Here is a 19,190-nt window from a genome sequence, read left to right as displayed (position 1 = left end):
GTTAGCACTTGTTTTCCTACCCCGTTGTGTTCAAACACATCGTGTGGGTCTCCCCCTCCGCCTGCACTCATCGAATGCGAATACACTGACTCTTGGTCAGTTCCCCACGTACCAACACGGCAGATCAAGTAGGACGTGTGAGCTGGCACCGGCTCCCAGGGTGCCACAGAGAGGGGCAAGTACCTGCCTCCATGTCGCTGGCCCATCCCTCCCAAACCAAGAGGTGCCCACAGCAGGTCATAGCCTGCACACGTGCAGTTCTGCCTTAACCTGTGAGCCTCAGAGTGCCTCTCCTGCTGGGGGAGGGGCGGTTGAAGGATAAGGCCAGAATGTGTCTGAGCATCCACAGCCTGACATGCGTGACTTCGGCTCACGAAACCAAAGAATTAAATGCAAAGCTGCAGAGGGGGCGCTGGGCGATGCCCGCGCAGGTGCTGAGCCTGCAGCTGAGGGGTGTTTTGGAAAAATGAAGACCTCAGTGAACCAGAATCTGGAAGAGCAGTTTCTTCTGGTGCACGGCTCTCCTGCCTTCGCAGGTGTTCGCCTGAATAACCCTCTAAAACTCCTTCTAGAAAGTGCTAGCCTTCTTTTCTGGCTGAGAGATGAAACTGTGGTGAACACAGTGTAATCTTTTCTGCTGAGAACTTTCAGGAGCCTCTCCTGTGGATTTAAAAGGCCTGGAAACTAGACTGCGCGCTGGCGTCGGGCCAGCCTGGGAGACGCTGGAGCCCTCCTGTCAGCTTGTTCTCTTGTGCTTTGCCTTTTGTGCTTTTCAAAGTGAAGTGCCAATAAAGGAATCTGGTTACGGACCCCCGGGTGGTAGGTCCTCACTTGGGCATCGCTGTAACTGCACCTCCTTCCCGTTTTCCTCTGGAGCCCCCGAGTAGGGGCATAGCAAAAACACGTTGAAGGAATGACTGCAGCCCGGCCGTTGTTGCTCAGTGGTTGGGCATCGACCTATGAACCAGGTCACAGTTTGATTCCCGGTTCCGGCACATGCTGGGGTTTTGGGCTCGATCCCCAGTGTGGGGCGTGCAGGAGGCAGCCGATCAGTGCTTCTCTCTCGTCATTGATGTTTCTCTCCCTCCCCCTCTCCCTTCCTCTCTGAAATCAATAAAAATATATTTTTTTTAAAAAGGTGACTGCCTTCCTCTCGAGGTGCAGGCGCGCTGTCCCTTGGGCCCTGGCAGTCATCTGGTATTTTTCACTCGCCACGGTTTTGCTGAACGTTCGCCCTGGCGCGGGCTGCCAGCGTCCCGGTAAATCAGGGACAGGCCAGTCCTCTCGCTGGCCTGACCCTAGAGACTCCGAGGCCATTCTCCTGCTGGCGCAGGAAGAGGTGGGGTTGGACAGGGCACCCTGGCACTAGGTCTGTCCACCGCCAGACCCGTCACACCCAACACCACCCGACACGAGTGCGCACGGGAAGGAAGTTGGGAGGCACACAGAGGGGGGAGGGGGATGCGTGGCTGCGCCCTCTGCAGCGGGACTACTGGCCGGTGGGGTGCTCCCGTTCAGACAGGCCACTGTGAGCTGCGAGAGGCGAGTAAGAAGGGCCCCGCCCAGTCAGGCCCTCGGAGACAGCAAGCAAAGGGTGGTCCTGGGAGGACCTCCGGCAGCGCCTCGTCTGACCCTGTCTGAGGTTTGAGTGGGGAAGCCAGCCCAGGCCCGAGGAGAGCTGGGTCTCGGCCTCCATCGGTGCATTGCTGCTCGCATGCTCGGGCGCTCCCGGGTCTCTCGAGCTTCATGGAGCAGACCCTCCCTCTCCGTAAAGGTGCAGCTGTGCCCTCTCGCTGCAGTCTCTGGGACCGGACCCCTCCTGGGCATCACACTCCGGACGGTGTGTTGATGCTCGAGGCTGGGAGGGGCTCTGGAGTCTGCCTGGCTGTGGTGGAAACGAGCATCCTCTCCGCAGACTCCTGGGACTTCAAGCAGTCCACGCGCAACATCTCCCCCACCATCAACCAGGCCAACATCGTGGACCTGCACCCGGCGTCGGTGTACAGCATCCGCATGTACTCCTTCAACAAGATCGGCCGCAGCGAGCCCAGCAAAGGGCTCACCGTCAGCACCGAGGAGGCCGGTGAGCCCCTCACCCTGCCCGGTGCCCTGGCCTTGGGGTCAGGGACTCCCGGGGCCCACACCCACCCTGTCCACGGGCAGCGGGCTGGCAGTTAGAAGAGGGAAGAGGGGAGGGAGATCCCAAGGAATTTGTTTACGTCCGCCCCGTTCATCTGCTTGGCCTGTTCCAGGTGGGGTGCTCCACACCGGCTTCTGGGAGCTGTCCATGGTTCTGTCCTGTTCCCCAGCCCCAGCCTGTATGGGAAGGACAGATGTGCTAGATCTGCAAAGGGTGGGGTACTGGTACCCTGAATTATTTTCCATGACCTTTGTCATGGGGTTTTCCTGAAATTTTAAACAAGATCTCTGTTGCTATATATTCTCTCATAGAGATAGAGATAGAGATAGAGATAGAGATAGAGATAGAGATAGAGATAGAGATGATAGAGATAGAGATAGAGATAGAGATAGAGATAGAGATAGAGATAGAGATGGTAGAGATAGAGAGAAATAGAGATAGAGATAGAGAAAGAGATGAGAGAGAGATACAGACAGATAGAGATAGAGATGATAGAGATAAAGATGATATAGAGATAGAGTTAGATAAGATAGAGATAGAGATGATATAGAGACCAAAGAGATGGAGATGATAGAGATAGAGAGAAAAATATATAGATAGATATAGATATAGATATAGATATAGATATAGATATAGATATGTGCAGTTTTACAAATAACAGTAACGTAAGAACTAAGATAGCCAATATCATTACCAGCACGCCAGAGCTTCTCTCCATGCCCCTTCCCAGCCATAACTCCATCCCTCCTGCTGAGGTAACCAGTGTCTTAACTTCCTTGCTTTTCTTCCCTCTATTGTCACCACAATGTCTGTACACATACACTATATAGTTTAGTTTTGCCTATTTTCCAATAGCATGTGTTCATGAAGCCGCAATTTATATATTCTTTTTGCTTCCTTGTTTTGATAAGTGTGTGTAGAGCGTCCTGTTTTTAGTACAGCCGTAGCCTGCGGGCCTTCTCAGTGCTCTGCGGTATCCCACCTGAGGGTCACATCCAGTCCGTCTGTCCATTGCCCTGCAGCTGGGCATCTGCAGTTTACAGTTGGAATGTGAGCACTTGGGTGCTTGTACACGGTTCCTGCATTTCTCTCGGGGACACGAGCAGCTGTAGGATTAGAGAGTCATCAGACGTGCGTACGAGTATAAGAGTTCTTGCCACGACACACCCTTGCCCACACTTTGTACTATCAAACATGAAAAGTACAGAGAATAGGAGGAAACATAAGCCCAGATGGCTTCAGGGGGCTCACAGGCAGGCCGTCTGCTCTTGTCGGTGAGCGTGCCCCTCCTGCCCAGCAGTCCTCCAGCTCAGGGGACAGGAATGGGAGCACAGGACTCTTCCTCTCGGACTTGAGTCATAACATGGCTCTTCTTCTTCCCCGCCAGCCCCTGATGGGCCCCCCGTGGACGTCACCTTGCAGCCCGTGACCTCACAGAGCATCCAAGTGACCTGGAAGGTAAGTAGGGTTGGAGGTATCTCCCTAGAACACCTCCTGGCCTCCTCCCTGCAGTCCTGGAGGGAAGGCCAGCAGGCGGGCTGGTGGGGGCCCCTGACCATGCCCATACTGGCTGTCTGTTGTTTGTTTTGTTAATCCTCACCCAAGGATATTTTTCCATTGATTTTTTTTTTTTAAAGAGAGTGGAAAGGAGAGGGAGAGACAGGGAGAGAGAAACATCGATGTGAGAGAGACACATCGATTGGTTGCCTTCTGCATGCACCCTGACCAGGGCCGCGAACCTGCAACTGAGGTACCAGAATCCAACCTGGGACCCTTCAGTCCACAGGCCGACGCTCTGTCCACTGAGCACACCGGCCAGGGCTTACCCATGCCTGTTTACTGGTAAACCCAGGGAGACTGGAAGGAAGAGCAGAGAGGCTACAGGAGCAAGTCCCCACCAATCCCCACTTCCCTCTCCGCCCTGGCTCTCCGGTGGAGGCCTGTGCGTGGCATGAAGAACTTGGCAGCGCCACGGAGGGAAGGTGGCTTTCCACCACACTGGACTGTCCTCCAAAGCCCACATGTTGTAAAAAGTCAGGAGTGGGTTTCATTTTGTGCGAAGCTCCGGGGCAGGGCTGTGGGTGATGGCGATGGCAGGACAGAGCCTCACCCTCTCTCGGCCCTGTGACCAGAGCTGGGCGGTAGGTTGATGCCACGCCCTGCCTTCTCACAACGAGGCCTGGGACAAGGAGCTTGGTCCTGCCAGGCCTCACTGTCCTCCGCTGTGAACAGCATGAGAAGAGCTGGCACATGGAAGAGGTTCAGAAGAGCCTAGTAATGTTTTCCCTAAAAAGACTCTGTGTGCGCGTGCGGGTGTACAGGCGCACACACAGACACACACACAGACACACACACATAGACACACACACAGACACACACACAGACACACACACATAGACACACACAGACACACACATAGACACACACACACAGACACACACACAGACACACACAGAGACACACACACATATACACAGACACACACATAGACACACACAGAGACACACACACACAGAGACACACACACACATAGACACACACACAGACACACACACAGACACACACACACACACACACACATAGACACACACACAGACACACACAGAGACACACACACACACATATACACAGACACACACATAGACACACACAGAGACACACACACACACACACATACACAGACACACACATAGACACACACACAGACACACACACAGACACACACATAGACACACACACACACACTGCAACAGAGCCTGGTCCCTTCCCTCCTGAAAGAAATAATCAAGACAAAAGTGGGGGTTCCTGGAGACCAGCCCACCATGTGGTGGCTGGAGCCATGGTTCCCCTCCACATGCAGATCGGGCTCCAGGGCTTTCCTCGGAAACTGGGGCCCGGAGTCTAATCCCCAGGTCTCCTCTGCCTCCTGGCTCTGGACCCACCTTCTGGGAGCGCCCTGAGGAAGCCGGGAGGCGGGGCAGGAATGGGCAAGTATGTAAAACTCGGACACGGGACGTTTGGCTACAGTGCTCTGATCTGGAGGTCGATAAAAATTTAGAATCAGATTTACTTCTCCAAAGTCCCATAATGACAAATAAAATCGATTAGAAAGTTAGAGCTTCAGAATGAGCCAGCCCATCAATAAATTTTGGGCTGACTTTTCAGGGGATTTTTTTAACACCAAGAAACAGATTACTGAAAAATAAAGATTCACTTGAAAGATAAGTCACTTCGCCGAGACCGGTTTGGCTCAGTGGGTGGAGCGTCGGCCTGCGGACTGAGGGGTCCCAGGTTCGACTCCGGTCAAGGGCATGTACCTTGGTTGTGGGAACGTCCCCAGTGGAAGGTGTGCAGGAGGCAGCTGATCGATGCTTCTCTCTCATCGATGTTTCTGACTCTCTATCTCTCTCCCTTCCTCTCTGTAAAAAATCAATAAAATATATTTAAAAAAAAAAAAGAAAGAAAGATAAGTCACTTCATTTTAAGACTCTTTCCATGAGATGGATCACCACTGCTTTATGATATAAATTTGCAATCAGCCCTATTGACTTCTTAATGCTTCAGAGAAATATTGTTAAGATTGATTTAAACCCTGAGTGTGCCTGTTTGGGGGATGGGGTGAGTGGGAGGAGAAAGAGAGAGAAGGAAAGAGAGGAGGGAGGCGGAGGTATGTAGCAGAGCAGGCCTGGGTGCCTATCGGGGCCTCTACCAGTCTACATTGGTGTGAGTGAAGGTTGCATGGTGCTGTGTACAGGTGTGTATTGTGAACACACCTATTTCATGAGTTCAAAACAATTATATTAAATTTAAAACTTCATTTTGTTGAGTTAACAGTGAGCTTTAAAATGCAGTTCATTTAAAACATTCATTGAATTAAGAAAACCATGAGGCTGTTTCACTAACTGGTTTTACTACATTGTTTTTGAGCTCGCTGCTTTTCGCACAATAGAAAGCTGGGCTTCTAACGTGACCTCATTGTCTTCAAAACCCTGATTCAAGCTGTTTCTATACGCACCGGGGAGGGTGCTGCTGAGGGGAAAGGAGACATTCCTGGGGCTGGCAATCTGAACCTGTGCAGGAACCCAATGCACATTCTCAATCGCCTGTAATTAAGTCACTGCCCCTTTCTCCACAATCTGGTCTTGCAAGACCGTTGACCTAAGTGGTCCTCCCATTTCCAGAGGCCCGAAACCATGAACAACACACGCCCCCAAGGGGGTTCTCAGCGCTGGCGCTAGGCCAGGCCTTTAGGTGTGGTCTCACAGCCCCCATCCCAACACAGAGGGCTTTTTTCAAAGCCCATGAAAGGTCCGGAAGTCTCATCCATATTTGGGGGACAAAGAAACCAAAGGGTATAAAGGGAGCGCTTCCTCCATATTGGGGGGCTCAGGATTTGGAGAGAAACAGTCTCCCCTGAGTCACCATACTAGTACATGCGAAATATCTGAGAATAAACGGGTTTTTCCTGTATGTCCAAGTACTCATTCCTCTGTGTTCTCCGGTCGCCTGGTAAATTCTGTAACTGCCCCTCAGCTGGTAGAGGGCGGGTCCTCTCCTTTCCATCAGTTTCTCTGTGGGTCTAAATGCATCTGGCCGGCGGCAGGTGTGGGTGTTTGTATCGCAGGGTCTGGATGTGTGTGTTCGTGGTTCTGGGTATGAGGAGATATACTGGGACCGTGTGTGTGTGTGTGTGTGTGTGTGTGTGTGTGTGTGTGTGTGTGTCAGGGTTCAAGCTTGGGGTGAGAATACATTTTCCACCCCCCAGACTGATGCCAGTGGAGTTTTCTCCATTTTGCTGGGATCAGGCCTTTACTCCTGCCCACCAGCCAGCACTCTAAGACCCCCCTGCCCCCACATGGCCTGGCCTATCCCTGTCCCTCCATCTGCAGCTGGCCCTTCGCCAGGGAAACTGCTGCTCCAAGAGGGGCTGGACTCACGTGAAAGTCAGGACTTCTTTCGCTTGTATAATATGTAAACCATTTTATATGCATACAACTTCCCCTGTTAACCATGTTTGTGTGTGTAGCTCAGCAGCACTAAGTATGTTCACAGTGCTGTGCAGCCAACACCACTGTTCATGTGCAGAATTTTTCTATCTTCCAAGCGAGACTCCGTGCCCATAACAGTACCTCCCTGCCCACCCACCCCCGCTCCTCACAGCCTCTATTCCACTTCCTGTCTGTGAACTGTCTAGTCTCAGGACCTCGTAGAACTACTTTCACACAAGATTTGTCCTTTGTGTTTGGCTCAGCTCACTAAGCATAATATTTTCAAGATCCACCCATGTTGCGGCCTGTATCAGAAGGCCTTCCCTTCCAGGCTAATATTCCATTGTGTGGATACACCATTACTTACCCGTTCCCCGTGGGTGGACGCGCGGGCTGCTTCCAGCGTTTGGCTGTTGAGAATGCTGTTGCTATGAGCATGGGTGCACAGACATCTGTTTGAGTCCCGGCGTTCAATCCTTTGGGTACCTACCCGACATGGAATTGCCGGATTGATGGCAATTCTAAGTTTAACGGTTTGAGGAAACACCAAGCTGTTTCCCATGGTGGCTGCACCGTTTCACATTCCCATCACAGTGCACAGGGGCTCTCGCTCCTCTACGTCCTCACTAACAATTGTTACTTGCCAGTGTTTTAGAACAGGCAGCTGCTGGGTGTGCAGTGGAATCTTCAGACTCCGTTTTATTCAGACTCATTGCTCACCTCCTTCTCCATCCGGTTCCTTTTTGTCTGCTGTTCCCTTTCTCCCAGGCCCCTGAGCTCATGCCAAACAATGTCCTTATTCATTCATTCATTCATTCATTCACTCATTCACCATTCATCCATCATTCATTCATTCATTCATTCAACAAATGTGTGTGGAGGGCCTAGTACAGGCCAGGCACCATGCTAGACGCTGAGAACAGCAGGAGACAAAACAGACGACATCCCCATCCCCCTGGCACTTGCATTCTAATGTGGACACAGAGCCAAGCCATCAGCACACTATATAGAAGGTCAGGTGATGCCAGTGCTGGCGTGAGGCAGGCACAGGGGAGAGGAGGAGGGTCCAAGAGGTAATGGGGTCAGAGCACATGGGGTTGTGTAGCCCTTGCAAGGACTTCGGCTTTCACTCTGAGTGACATGGGTCCGTGGAAGGGTTGGGAGCAGAGGAGTGACATGGTCTGGCTTTGGCTTTAAGAGTGTCGTCTCAGAGTGTCACTGTGTCTCTGTCGCCCCACCCTGTGCTCACAGGCGCCCAAGAAGGAGCTACAGAATGGCGTGATCCGGGGCTACCAGATCGGCTACAGGGAGAACAGCCCTGGCAGCAACGGGCAGTACAGCATTGTGGAGATGAAGGCCACCGGGGACAGCGAGGTCTACACCCTGGACAACCTCAAGAAGTTCGCACAGTATGGGGTGGTGGTCCAGGCCTTCAACAGGGCGGGCACGGGGCCCTCGTCCAGCGAGATCAACGCCACCACCCTGGAGGACGGTGAGGGCACCGGCGGACCTAGAGGGTGCAGGTCCCGGCCACAGGCAGAGCCGGGGCTGCCAGACAGGGCGCGGGGCCCTCCCCCCACTGCTGGCCCCATCATGGTCTTGTGGTCCACACAGGCTCCCCGGATCCTCCATCTCCCTGTGCCCCTTGGCTCCTTGAGAGCTGATTGGTCTGCTGAGCACCCAGGCTTCTCAGTCCATTGGCGCTCTCTGCATCCCTTGCTGATATCAGCTCGGCCCGCTAGTCCTGTGGCCTGAGCTCCTTCCTGCACACTGTCCCTCCATGCTTCTCCTCCACCTGCTCTTCCTCCCTCGTCGGGCCCTCCCCCATCTCTCTCCCTGCACTCTTTCCTCCACACCCGCTGGTCGCCCTCTTGCTCCGGAGCAAAGCCGGATGCAGGACCAACTGATGTGAAGGCAGGATGCGTGTCGGAGCCCACACCAGCCTGCCGACCAGACACTAAGCTCCCGTCCACCCAGGCCCCTGCAGGAATCAGCCAGGCCAGGCGCACCTGCGGCCTCACGGGGCACCGCCTCCCTTGCTTTGGGGAGTCGGGGGCCTGGGCTTCCCAACAGGGAGAGATCAGACTGGGCTGTGGAGTCGTTTTCCAAACAAAGGAGGAGAGGGAAGAAAGTTCCGGCAGCATTTGCTCAGCAGTTTTTCATACTTAATTAAGGCCCTCGTTAGCCTGTCAGATCCCGATCGTTCTGGCACTATTAGCGCTCCTCCTGGGGTATTCAAGGGCCCCTGCTCCAGCAATAGTGTCTTTCCCATAATTATATTACCTTCATTTTGTTCAAACGGGCGATCTGTATTAGTTTATTACACTGGGTCCCTAATTACATGGTGCTTATATTTTTACACCTAAGTAATATGAAACAATAATCATTCTCAAAGAGGGTCGTTAGGATGATGTATTATCATTTAAATGCTCATAAAAATTAGAGTTGCCTCTTGTGGGGCAACGGGATCTAATTACCTTCCATCAGCCTGCGCCTCCTCCCTCCCACGGACAGCCAAGCGGCGTGGCCCTCCCTTTGCCCTCCGGCCTCTCGGAGGCCAGAGGGAGTGCCACCACGGTCTCGTCGCCAAGGTGGCGCCTGGGCCTGGGGCCCCACGCTCTGTCATCCCAGAGGGTGAGCAGCACAGGGCAACGCAGGAGTGGGTCTCAGGTTCGCTCGCAGGCAGCTCTCACGGGAGAGGGTCGAAGGCAGGCGGACCACCTACGTTGGCCTCAGAGAGAGTTTTTCCCTCGTCATCCAAGGCGTGTGGGTGTGTTCGTGTGCAGGGCCAGGGACAGAGGCGCAATGTTCCGGGGGTCCCAGCGGCATCTATAAAAACTCGTTTCCCTCTCACCAGGACTAGTTGAATCCTCCTTCCTTCCTTTCCTTCCCTTCAGCTTAGCAGGAGGACACAGGTCTCTAGGCCAGGCCTTGGCTCAGGCCCTGGCCAGGTGACACTGACGAGCTGGCAGCCATGAGGCAAGGCATCAATTGCAGACCCTCCAGGGCCAGCGCGGAGCCTCGGCTGCCTGTCAGCAGAGGTGGACTCCCTGGGCTGCGGTGCCCACTGCTGAGTCCGGGGGCTCATGCCAGAGTTCCTCGCCTTCTTTCCCTGGCATTTACCCAGAACCAGGGACATGGCCCCCAAAGAGCAAGGATCCGGGTGCATAAAGACCTCTATTTACCCAAGTCTCCAGGGAAGGAGGCGTGGCTCACTTCCTGGCCCAAACTTGGTTCCGTGAGTCAAGAGGTCCCTCCCTCCCTCACCTGAAGCTCCTCGGGCTGGGCAGCCGGCCCTGGGTCAGTGCTCTGCCTCCCTGACCAGCCCTCCTGTTCTCCCCTCGCCCGTGCAGTGCCCAGCCAGCCCCCTGAGAATGTCCGGGCCTTGTCCATCACTTCCGACGTGGCTGTCATCTCCTGGTCGGAGCCCCCACGAAGCACTCTCAACGGCGTCCTCAAAGGCTATCGGGTCATCTTCTGGTCACTGTACATGGACGGCGGTGAGTCTGCGGGAGCGCTGGCCAGTCTCGGGGTGAGAGGGGCGGGGGTGGGCTCTGCGCTCATGCCCAGTGAGAGCTGAGCATCTTCCCCCCGATGCCAAAGGGGAGTGCAGCCCCTCTTCCCCACGATGATCCGGGTCCACAGCCAGGCACCAGGGTCACCTTTGGTGGGGGGGGGCGGGAGGGGGGGAAGGCAGGTTGTGGGGAGGAGACACCAGCGGCTTGGGAATGACCGGAGGGGTGATGGGGGCATATTTGCTTTTCTAATGTCATGTGTTGGTATGAGGCCTCTGGTCATTTGTCAGGGTCCCAGCAGGGGGACACTTGGCTCACTTAGATGGGGCAATTGAAGAGAGTTTAATGAAGGCACTGCTTTCCGGGGGGTTGGGGGAGGAGGGGGTGCAGGGAAGGGGGGTACCCGAGAGTAGCACCAGCTGGAAGCCCTCCCCATCCGGGGCTGAAGGGGCAAGAGGAGGAGGCGGGTCTGAGCACCTACAGGAGCCCCTTGCCCAGGCAGTGAGCATGCGTGTGCCCAGGAGCTGGGCGGCACCTGGACAAGGTTAGCCAAGAGCCCATGTGAGCCGGGGCAGGACAACCAAGACAGTGTCCCAGCCTTGGGGTGCCTTCCTGCCCCTGGACGCACTGGTCCACACGGGCTTGTGTGGCCCCACAAACACAAGGGGGGCACAGACTGGCGGTGAGCAGGAAGTCTGCATCGTGCCCCAGAGCACCAGCGTCCCTGACTCTGGGGATGCTCTGCGGGGTCACAGAGGGCTGCAGTGAGTTTGCTCCCCAAATGCTGACCCTTCTGCCACCGGCCCTGGTGCCTCATTCCTTCCTGGAGGACCTGGGCCTCCCTCACGGCCAGTCTCCGTGCAGCTCCCTCCCCTTCCCCGCCTGGATTCTGCTCCGACAGACACGCTGCCAATAGGAAGGTCTGTCCCCCCACCCCCCACTCCCTCCGCTGTCTCCTCCCAAACTCAGAGGCCTGGAGCTCAGGGTTCGCTCCCAAGGTGTCCCCACTTCTTATGCTGAGGTGGCCTCACGGCTGTGCCGAGTCAGGAAGCAGGCCGTCCCTCGCTTTCCAGGACCTGCTTCTCTAGTCCGAGCCTGCAGGCTTCCCCAGCTCAGCCCTCAGGTGAGGGGCCACGGACTCTCTAATCCCCAAGGCCACCTGGGGCGAGGGCTGCACTGCCCGCTTCCTGGTCTTCCTCTAGCTCCGTCCTGGAAGGCCTGCCCTGGAGTCTGACCGCCAGAGAAAGGAGGGTCTGGCTGCCCAGGCCTCCCAGGTTCCCCTGAACGGACCTGAGTCCTTTCGGGCTGGGCATCCTCGCCCTCTGGACCCTGGCAGCGGCTGGGGATGGTTTGCAGGTGCTTGGCTTCGACACAGTCTGTCCTCGGCCAGTGTCTGGGCCTGTCTTTCTACAAGCCCAGGGAACGCAGTGGGGCTGTCAGCTCCAGAGCCTGGCTCTTTTCCTCCTTCTAAGACCCTGGCCCTCCCCGGGGACCCTGGCCCTGAGCTCTCTTCAGAGGCCCCAGGGTTCCTTGCTGAGCAGGGGATGGGTCCTCCCCGGGCAGGAGGAAGGCAAGGCCTGGCTCACTGTTGAGAGTCAGGGGGCTGGCCCAGGAGCAGTCCATCCAGCTGCAGCCTATCACCAGTCACCCCAAGTGGCCACACTGCCTGGGGACATCTGAGAGCCCCGGCAGGCAGGCACGGGGCAGCAGGGAGGAACGGCTGCGGACTGCCCGCCTGGCCTAGGCTGCCCTCCAGCCCCGAGCCGCCCCGGTCGGTCCTTCACCCGGAGAGGATTGGACAGCCGGGAAACGGGAAACGTCACTTGCGAGACAGGGAGATGGGAGTGCTGTAAAGGGAGAGCACTAGTTGGATTCGGTGCAAGGCCGGCTGGGCTGAGACCAGGCCAGCATCTGCCCTTCCCCCTGGTGGGGCCGCCTGGGGAGAGATGAGGCCTGGAAAGTGCCCCAGACCTGGCCCCGTGGGCCTTGAGGTAGAGGGTCCCCCCAGAGGCCACCCCCTGCAGTGGAAGCCGGAGCCCCGTGAAGCTGGCGGAGGGTGGCAGCGGGGCCCTGGCGGCCGGCTGTGCCGCATGCAGAGGCCCTTTCTCGCTCGGCAGAGTGGGGCGAGATGCAGAACATCACGACCACGCGGGAGCGCGTGGAGCTGCGGGGCCTGGAGAAGTTCACCAACTACAGCGTGCAGGTGCTGGCCTTCACGCAGGCGGGCGACGGCGTGCGCAGCGGCGTGCTGCACATCCAGACCAAGGAGGACGGTGAGTGTCTCACTGCCCCGGGCAGGCTCCCGGGGCGGCTGCTGAGAGCACCCTGAGCTACCCCATTGCTCGCCACTCACCCCACTGCCCACCCCACTGCCCACCCACTGCCCGCCCCACTGCCCGCCCCACTGCCCACCCACTGCCCGCCCCAATGCCTGCTGCCCACCCACTGCCCGCCCCACTGCCTGCTGCCCACCCACTGCCCGCCCCACTGCCCACCCCACTGCCCACCCCACTGCCCACCCCACTGCCCACGCCACTGCCCGCCCCACTGCCCGCCCCACTGCCCACCCCACTGCCCACCCCAATGCCTGCTGCCCACCCACTGCCCGCCCCACTGCCCACCCCACTGCCCACCCCACTGCCCGCCCCACTGCCCACCCCACTGCCCGCCCCACTGCCCACCCACTGCCCGCCCTGCCCAAGGAGAGAGGCGGGAGCAGAGCTGTCCTTTCTCCGTCCCTGGGAGGCCTGGGCTCTGCTTTGGGAGAAGCAGCCCACAGTGGTGGTGAGATGCCCCCGACTCCTAAGGAAACAGAGAAGCAATCATCCCCTCCCCCCAGCACTAGGCCAGGAGCAGATATGCTCTCCTCCCTCGCCCACGGGCACCCTTTTGCGGCACCTGCTCCCTGCAGTGCTCACCTGATTCTCTGGACACAGACGGCTGGGGCTGAGGGGGAGCAGGAGCATCACCCACGCTTCGTGGGTTAGGGACCTCGCGGTCACCCTGCAGAGGCCCCAGCTGGGGAGGGACGGCATGTGCCTCCGTGGGGCTAAGGTCTGGAGCCCTCCCCCGGGGGCGGAAATGGAGGGAAACTTGAAATAAGGAGCCAAGACTCAAGGCGGAGAAACAAGCAAGGGCGTGGGGGGAGGCTGGGAGCTGAGCCAGTCCGGAGAGAACAGACCTCGGGAAGGCCAGCCTTCCATCCGCGACCCAAGCTGCAAGCTCACCTCCCCCAAACGCGTGGCTTCGGAGCCAGGCGCTATGTTCTCAGGAGCGTTGGCTTATGTGAGACATCGTGTGGCTGTGGTTCCCTCCCACTCAGCCTCAGTTTCTCCAGTCTCGGGTCTGCCCATACAGTTTGCCAGAAGGTGCTGAAGGGACTGGAGGAGTTGGGAAAGGACTCGGGCTGGGAGTGGTGATGAAGATCCGGAGCAGCAGGGGCTCAGGGGCCAGACCCGTTTCCAGCTCAGCATAATGCCCCCCCTTCCCACACCACTCCCTTTCCATCAGATCAGCCTCTCCCCACCTTCAGCTCTGAGCAATCAAATATTTTCCAACCTCCTGCCCTACTCTTCCTGTCACCAAGCCCCCCATCTGGGCCTCCTGGGACAGCTCCAGGCAGAGCCACCTGCTCTTGTGTGGAGGCTGAGCAGGGATGTGCTCACAGCTCCATCCAGGATCAGGGCCACACACAGGCAGCCTCTGGAAGTGAGCCCTGGGCCGCCGACTTCCTGCATTCCATCCTCGGGCAGTGCCTGAGCCGTAAGCACCGGCGAGCGTTTAACTGACCCAGGGGAGGCCCCTTAGGGAGCCCAGAGGCCAGGGAGCACCAACCCTCCTGCAGGGAGCTTTCAACCTCGGGTCTGGAGCTGCCTCTGAGCCACACACAGGTGCCCACAGGCAGCAGAGCCACACACACAGGTGCCCACGGGCAGGGCGAGGCCCCGAGCAGCAGCGTCCTGGAGGGAAAGGGCCACTGTAAACCAGTCCTGTCACTTACTGGCAAGTCACTCAAACGTGCCAAACCTCAGCTTCCTCATGATAAAATGGGGACAAGTTGTAAGAAACAAGTGAGCTGTAAAATCCCCTCTCACATGTCAAGTGCGAGCACATGGCAGCTGTGCTAAGGTTGCCACGGTGCTGACAATGAGTGACTGCGGCAGTAGGTCCAGGTGCCCCTCGGGAAGTGGTGTCGCCAGAGGGGCCGAGGCTGGAGGAACCCACTGCCCCACTGCCCACCCCACTGAGGTCAGATGAGGCCTCATCCAGAACGTGGTCAGACCTCGCATGCATGTGCTATGCGGCCATAGGTGAGATGTGAGCTTCCCAGCAGCCCTATGGGGTGGGCATTATTTCTTTTTTTAAAAAAATATATTATTATTGATTTCAGAGAGGAAGGGAGAGGGAGAGAGAGGTAGAAACATCAATGATGAGAGAGAATCATTGATCGGCTGCCTCCTGCACGCCCCACACTGGGTATCGAGCCCACAACCCTCAGATCTTTAACTGAGGAAGAGTCTTGACTAGTCCCAGGTTTTAACTGTGGAGGAGTGTAGGGCACTAATGACAGGAAGGAGGTGGGAGGAATGAGAAGTAGTGTCAGGGAGACCTGTGAGAAACTGTGGGCATCTGGGCAGAAACTAGGAAGGTGTGTGCTGGGGCGGCAGCAGTGAGGATGAGGGAAGAGGAGGCCGACCTTAGAGAAGCACGCCAGAGGACTTCCCTGCCGCAGTGGTGGGCCAGATAACCCAAACCCGCTCTCCCCCTTGCTGCGCACACTATAAAGTCTGGGTAAAATAGTGTGGAAAACACCTGCTTGAAGGCATCGCATGGCTGGCAGGAGAGGGAGGAATTACTGGGCCAGGATCCAAGGGAGAATGGAAGCCCAGAAGGGAAGCCTGGCATTTGGAACAGCTTTTCCCCTGGGAGACATTTGCTGAATCTGGAGGCAGTTGCTGAGCATCTGAGCAGCATTAGGAAGACATGAGCTGGAGGCCAGGGCCTGCCAGGGCATGGAGGTCTGTCTGGCAAACCCCTCACTTTGAGTTAAGACCATGCAGGACGGGATTAAAAGTGGCCAAAAGCAGACAGCTCAGCTTCAAATCATCTCAGTCAAGGACATTACAGTGAAGCAACCCTAGGTTGCTAGTGCCCCAAATTGCAGGTACCTGTCAGAAACAAACATGAATTCTCTCTTTAGGAAAATTACATCACCTGAGACCTCAAATTAGTTTTACAAACAATTATGCAAATACTGTGCCTGGCATACAATAAAAAATAATAAATAAGAATAATGTAAACAAAAGCCAGTAGGAAAAAAATAGACAAAAGAAACAGACCCACAGGATTCCAAACAAAGGTGTGTTTTTTAATCAAATATGGACTTTCAAATAATTATTTGTACTATACTAATAAAAGGGTAATATGATAATTAGACTGAATAGACCGAACGTCTTCTGGACAAAGCCATGGTGGTGGGGGCCAAGGCAGAGGCAGTTAGGGGCGATCAGGCAGGCAGACATATGGTTAGGGGCGATTAGGCTGGCAGGGGAGAGCAGTTAGGGGCATAAAGCAGGCAGGAGGGGTTAGGGGCAATGAGTCAGGCAGGCAGAGGTGATTAGGGGCGATGAAGCAGGCAGGCAGGTGAGTGGTTAGGAGCCAAAGTCCCAGATTGCAAGAGGGATGTCCAACTACCAGCAGTCAGACATCACCCAAGGGGTCCCAGATTGGAGAGGGTGCAGGCTGGGCTGAGAGACACCCCGCCCCCCATCATGTACAAATTCCATGCACCAGGCCTCTAGTTCTTAATAAGATTGAAATTTTAAGAGAATTGGAAGCTCTCAATTATAAAATCTAGAAACAAAAAGTACTAATACCTGAAATCAAAAACTCAATAGATAAGTTAAAATAAATGAGACACAGTTAAAGAGATAACTAGTGAACTGGAAGATAGGTAAGAAGAAAATACCCTCAGATGAGGATTGAAAAAAAAAAGTGAGAATCTGTTTACAAGAAATAGGAAAAAATAGTGTGAGCGGGTGAGCAGACAATATGGCCACTCCATCCATGCTGCCCAATTCCACTACATCGTCCCACAGGCCAATTCCACCTCTGCCATGGGAGCACAGAAAGACAAATGAATGGAAAATAAAAGAGCAAGTAAGACATAGAGCAGCGATTTTCAAACTTGACTGTACATACAAATCACTTGGGGATCATGTTAAAATTCAGATTCTGTGTTAGTAGGTACAGGGTGAAACCTGAGATTTTGAATTTTTAACATGCTCCCAGGTGATGCTGCTGCTGATCCATGGAACACATTCGGAATATAAAGGTCACAGAGGCTACAAGGAGATATTCCAAAGAAGAGGAGAAAGACAGTGGGGCAAAAGACAAAATGTCTGAAAACTTTTCAAAACTGTTGAAAGATATCAAGCCACAAATGCAAGATCTATAAACTCTACAGGCAATAATGTAAAGAAATCCATGCCTAGGCTCATCATAACAAAGCTGCTAAACAAAAAATACAAACAAAAAAAATCTTAAAAGAAGGCAAAGGAAAAAAAGACCAGTTACCTTCAAAAGGACAACAATTAGATTGTCATCTAATTTATCAGAAATAATGGGAGCCAGAAAACAATGCAATGGCATATTTAAAGTATGAAAGAAAAGTAGTTATCAACCTATGACTGTATACCATGCAAAAATATCTTCAAGATTAAAATGAAATAAAGAAATTTTTAGACAAAGACTGAGGGAATTTATCATCAACACACCTACCCTAGAAAAATATTAAAGAGCATTCTTTAGCTAGAATGAAAATGACCCCAGGTGGAAGCTTAATGATGCAATAAGGAAAGAAGAGCAATTAGAAGGTGAATATATGGGTAAATATCAATTAATATTGACTATATAAAAATGATGATGATGATAATGTTATCATCTTAGGGAGGATCTAAAATATATGCAGAATTGAAATGTGCAACAATGGCATATACATTGGAAGAGGGCAGCTGGAAGTTCTAAGTCCCTTGCATTGGCTGAGAAAAGTGCCAATTAATGATATCAGACTTTGGTAAGTTAAAGATTCATGGTTTAATCCATTCAGTAACCACTAAAAGTAATTAAAAATTATATAATAGCCAAACTAATAGAGTGGGAGAAATAGAGTATTTTTAAGATACTCAATCCAGAAGAAGGCACAAAAGGAAAGAAAAGCAAAATAGTGGGACAAATAAAAAATATTTAGTAAGATAGAATATTTAAACTCAAATACATTAATAATTGCATTAAAGATAAATTGACTAAGTTCTCCAATTAAAGAGTAAACACTATCAAACCGGCTAGCAACGAAACAAAACCCAAATATGTGCTGTTTAAAGGAGACATCTAAAACATGAAAGTATAGAACAGTTCAACATGAAGGGTGTAAAAAAATAAAAGGCATACCATGCAAACCCATCTAAGAGAAAACTGGAATATTAATATCAGACATAGTAGGCCATACGGCAAAAAGAGTTATCTATATATATAAAAGGCTAAGTGTCCATCTGACTGGTAGATAAGATGTGCACTGATCACCACGGAGCAGACGCAAGATGCAGGAGCTGCCATGACGCGCACTGACCATTTAACAACAAACAGCACCACGGACCTGGCGCCGACAAACCAACACTCGGCTTCCCCCAAGTGGGACACAGGCCCCACTACCACCCCGGAGCAACAGCCCACCAAATCGCAGCCAATGCTGCCAAGACCCCATGGCACAAAATGCGGCTCACAGCCCAGCCCAGCCCGGAAACAGTCACTGTGGGCGCCAAGTAATGACATCACATAGCAACACCCGGCTTCCTCTCCTTAGCGACTAGCCTCCTTGGAGTTTCTTCAGCCCAGGAACACAACTTGCTTTATAGCCAGGTAGAAACATTTCACACTGTAACCAAATGTCTGTGAAGTGTTTTCCCGTGCCTCATCTCATTTGATCCTCACAAGTCCTGGAGTAGGTAGATAGGAGACTGGGTGGAATCCTATTTTCTTTTTATTGGCTGGAAAACAGAGATTTAGAAAGCTTAGAAACTTAACCCGACTGAAAAGAAGTAAGAAATGGTGGAACTTGAAAATGACTTCAGGTTTTCTCGCTGTGCAGAATATAGTCAAACACTGCTGCAGCTAAATATTTTACCCTTTGTTCTCCCTGCGTGATCTACAATAATAATCTGCTTCATGTTGATATTTACTGCTCTGTTGCTGACAATCCTGAAAGAGAAGTTGGGGTGCTTGACTGGGCTGGAAAAGGTTTAGCTACATCAGAAAGCAGCTCTAATTAAGCAAGTTTATTCCATATTATAAAAGGCTAAGTTGACTTGCACATGCGCGATACATATAAAGCTCTCGCTGGTGCCAATTGCATGCGTGTGTTTTGATCTGTCATTGTTGGTCATGAATTTGGTTGACACTTCTATTATAGAGAAAGGGCGAATAGCAATATTAAAATATTTCTTCTAATTAATTTCCTTTCAATGTGCACCAATCCATGCACCAGGACAC

At 53.6% G+C, this 19,190-nt stretch overlaps 1 protein-coding gene across 1 annotated transcript in view; it reads left to right on the top strand.

Moving 5' to 3' along the window:
* Positions 1-19,190, top strand: part of DSCAML1 (DS cell adhesion molecule like 1) — a 328,142-nt gene that overhangs the window by 287,103 nt on the left and 21,849 nt on the right. The window contains exons 15-19 of the mRNA XM_070426135.1: positions 1,916-2,083; positions 3,528-3,598; positions 8,380-8,620; positions 10,482-10,628; positions 12,761-12,916. Coding sequence (XP_070282236.1) covers positions 1,916-2,083; positions 3,528-3,598; positions 8,380-8,620; positions 10,482-10,628; positions 12,761-12,916 — 783 coding nt within the window. The remainder of the gene's footprint in view (positions 1-1,915; positions 2,084-3,527; positions 3,599-8,379; positions 8,621-10,481; positions 10,629-12,760; positions 12,917-19,190) is intronic.

The sequence above is a fragment of the Myotis yumanensis genome, unplaced genomic scaffold (assembly GCF_028538775.1).
Source record: "Myotis yumanensis isolate MYYU_CA2020_CCGP unplaced genomic scaffold, mMyoYum1.0.hap1 SCAF_10, whole genome shotgun sequence".
NCBI lineage: Eukaryota > Metazoa > Chordata > Mammalia > Chiroptera > Vespertilionidae > Myotis > Myotis yumanensis.
Note: the sequence above shows the minus strand (reverse complement) of the source record. Positions and strands in the feature narration are given on the sequence as shown.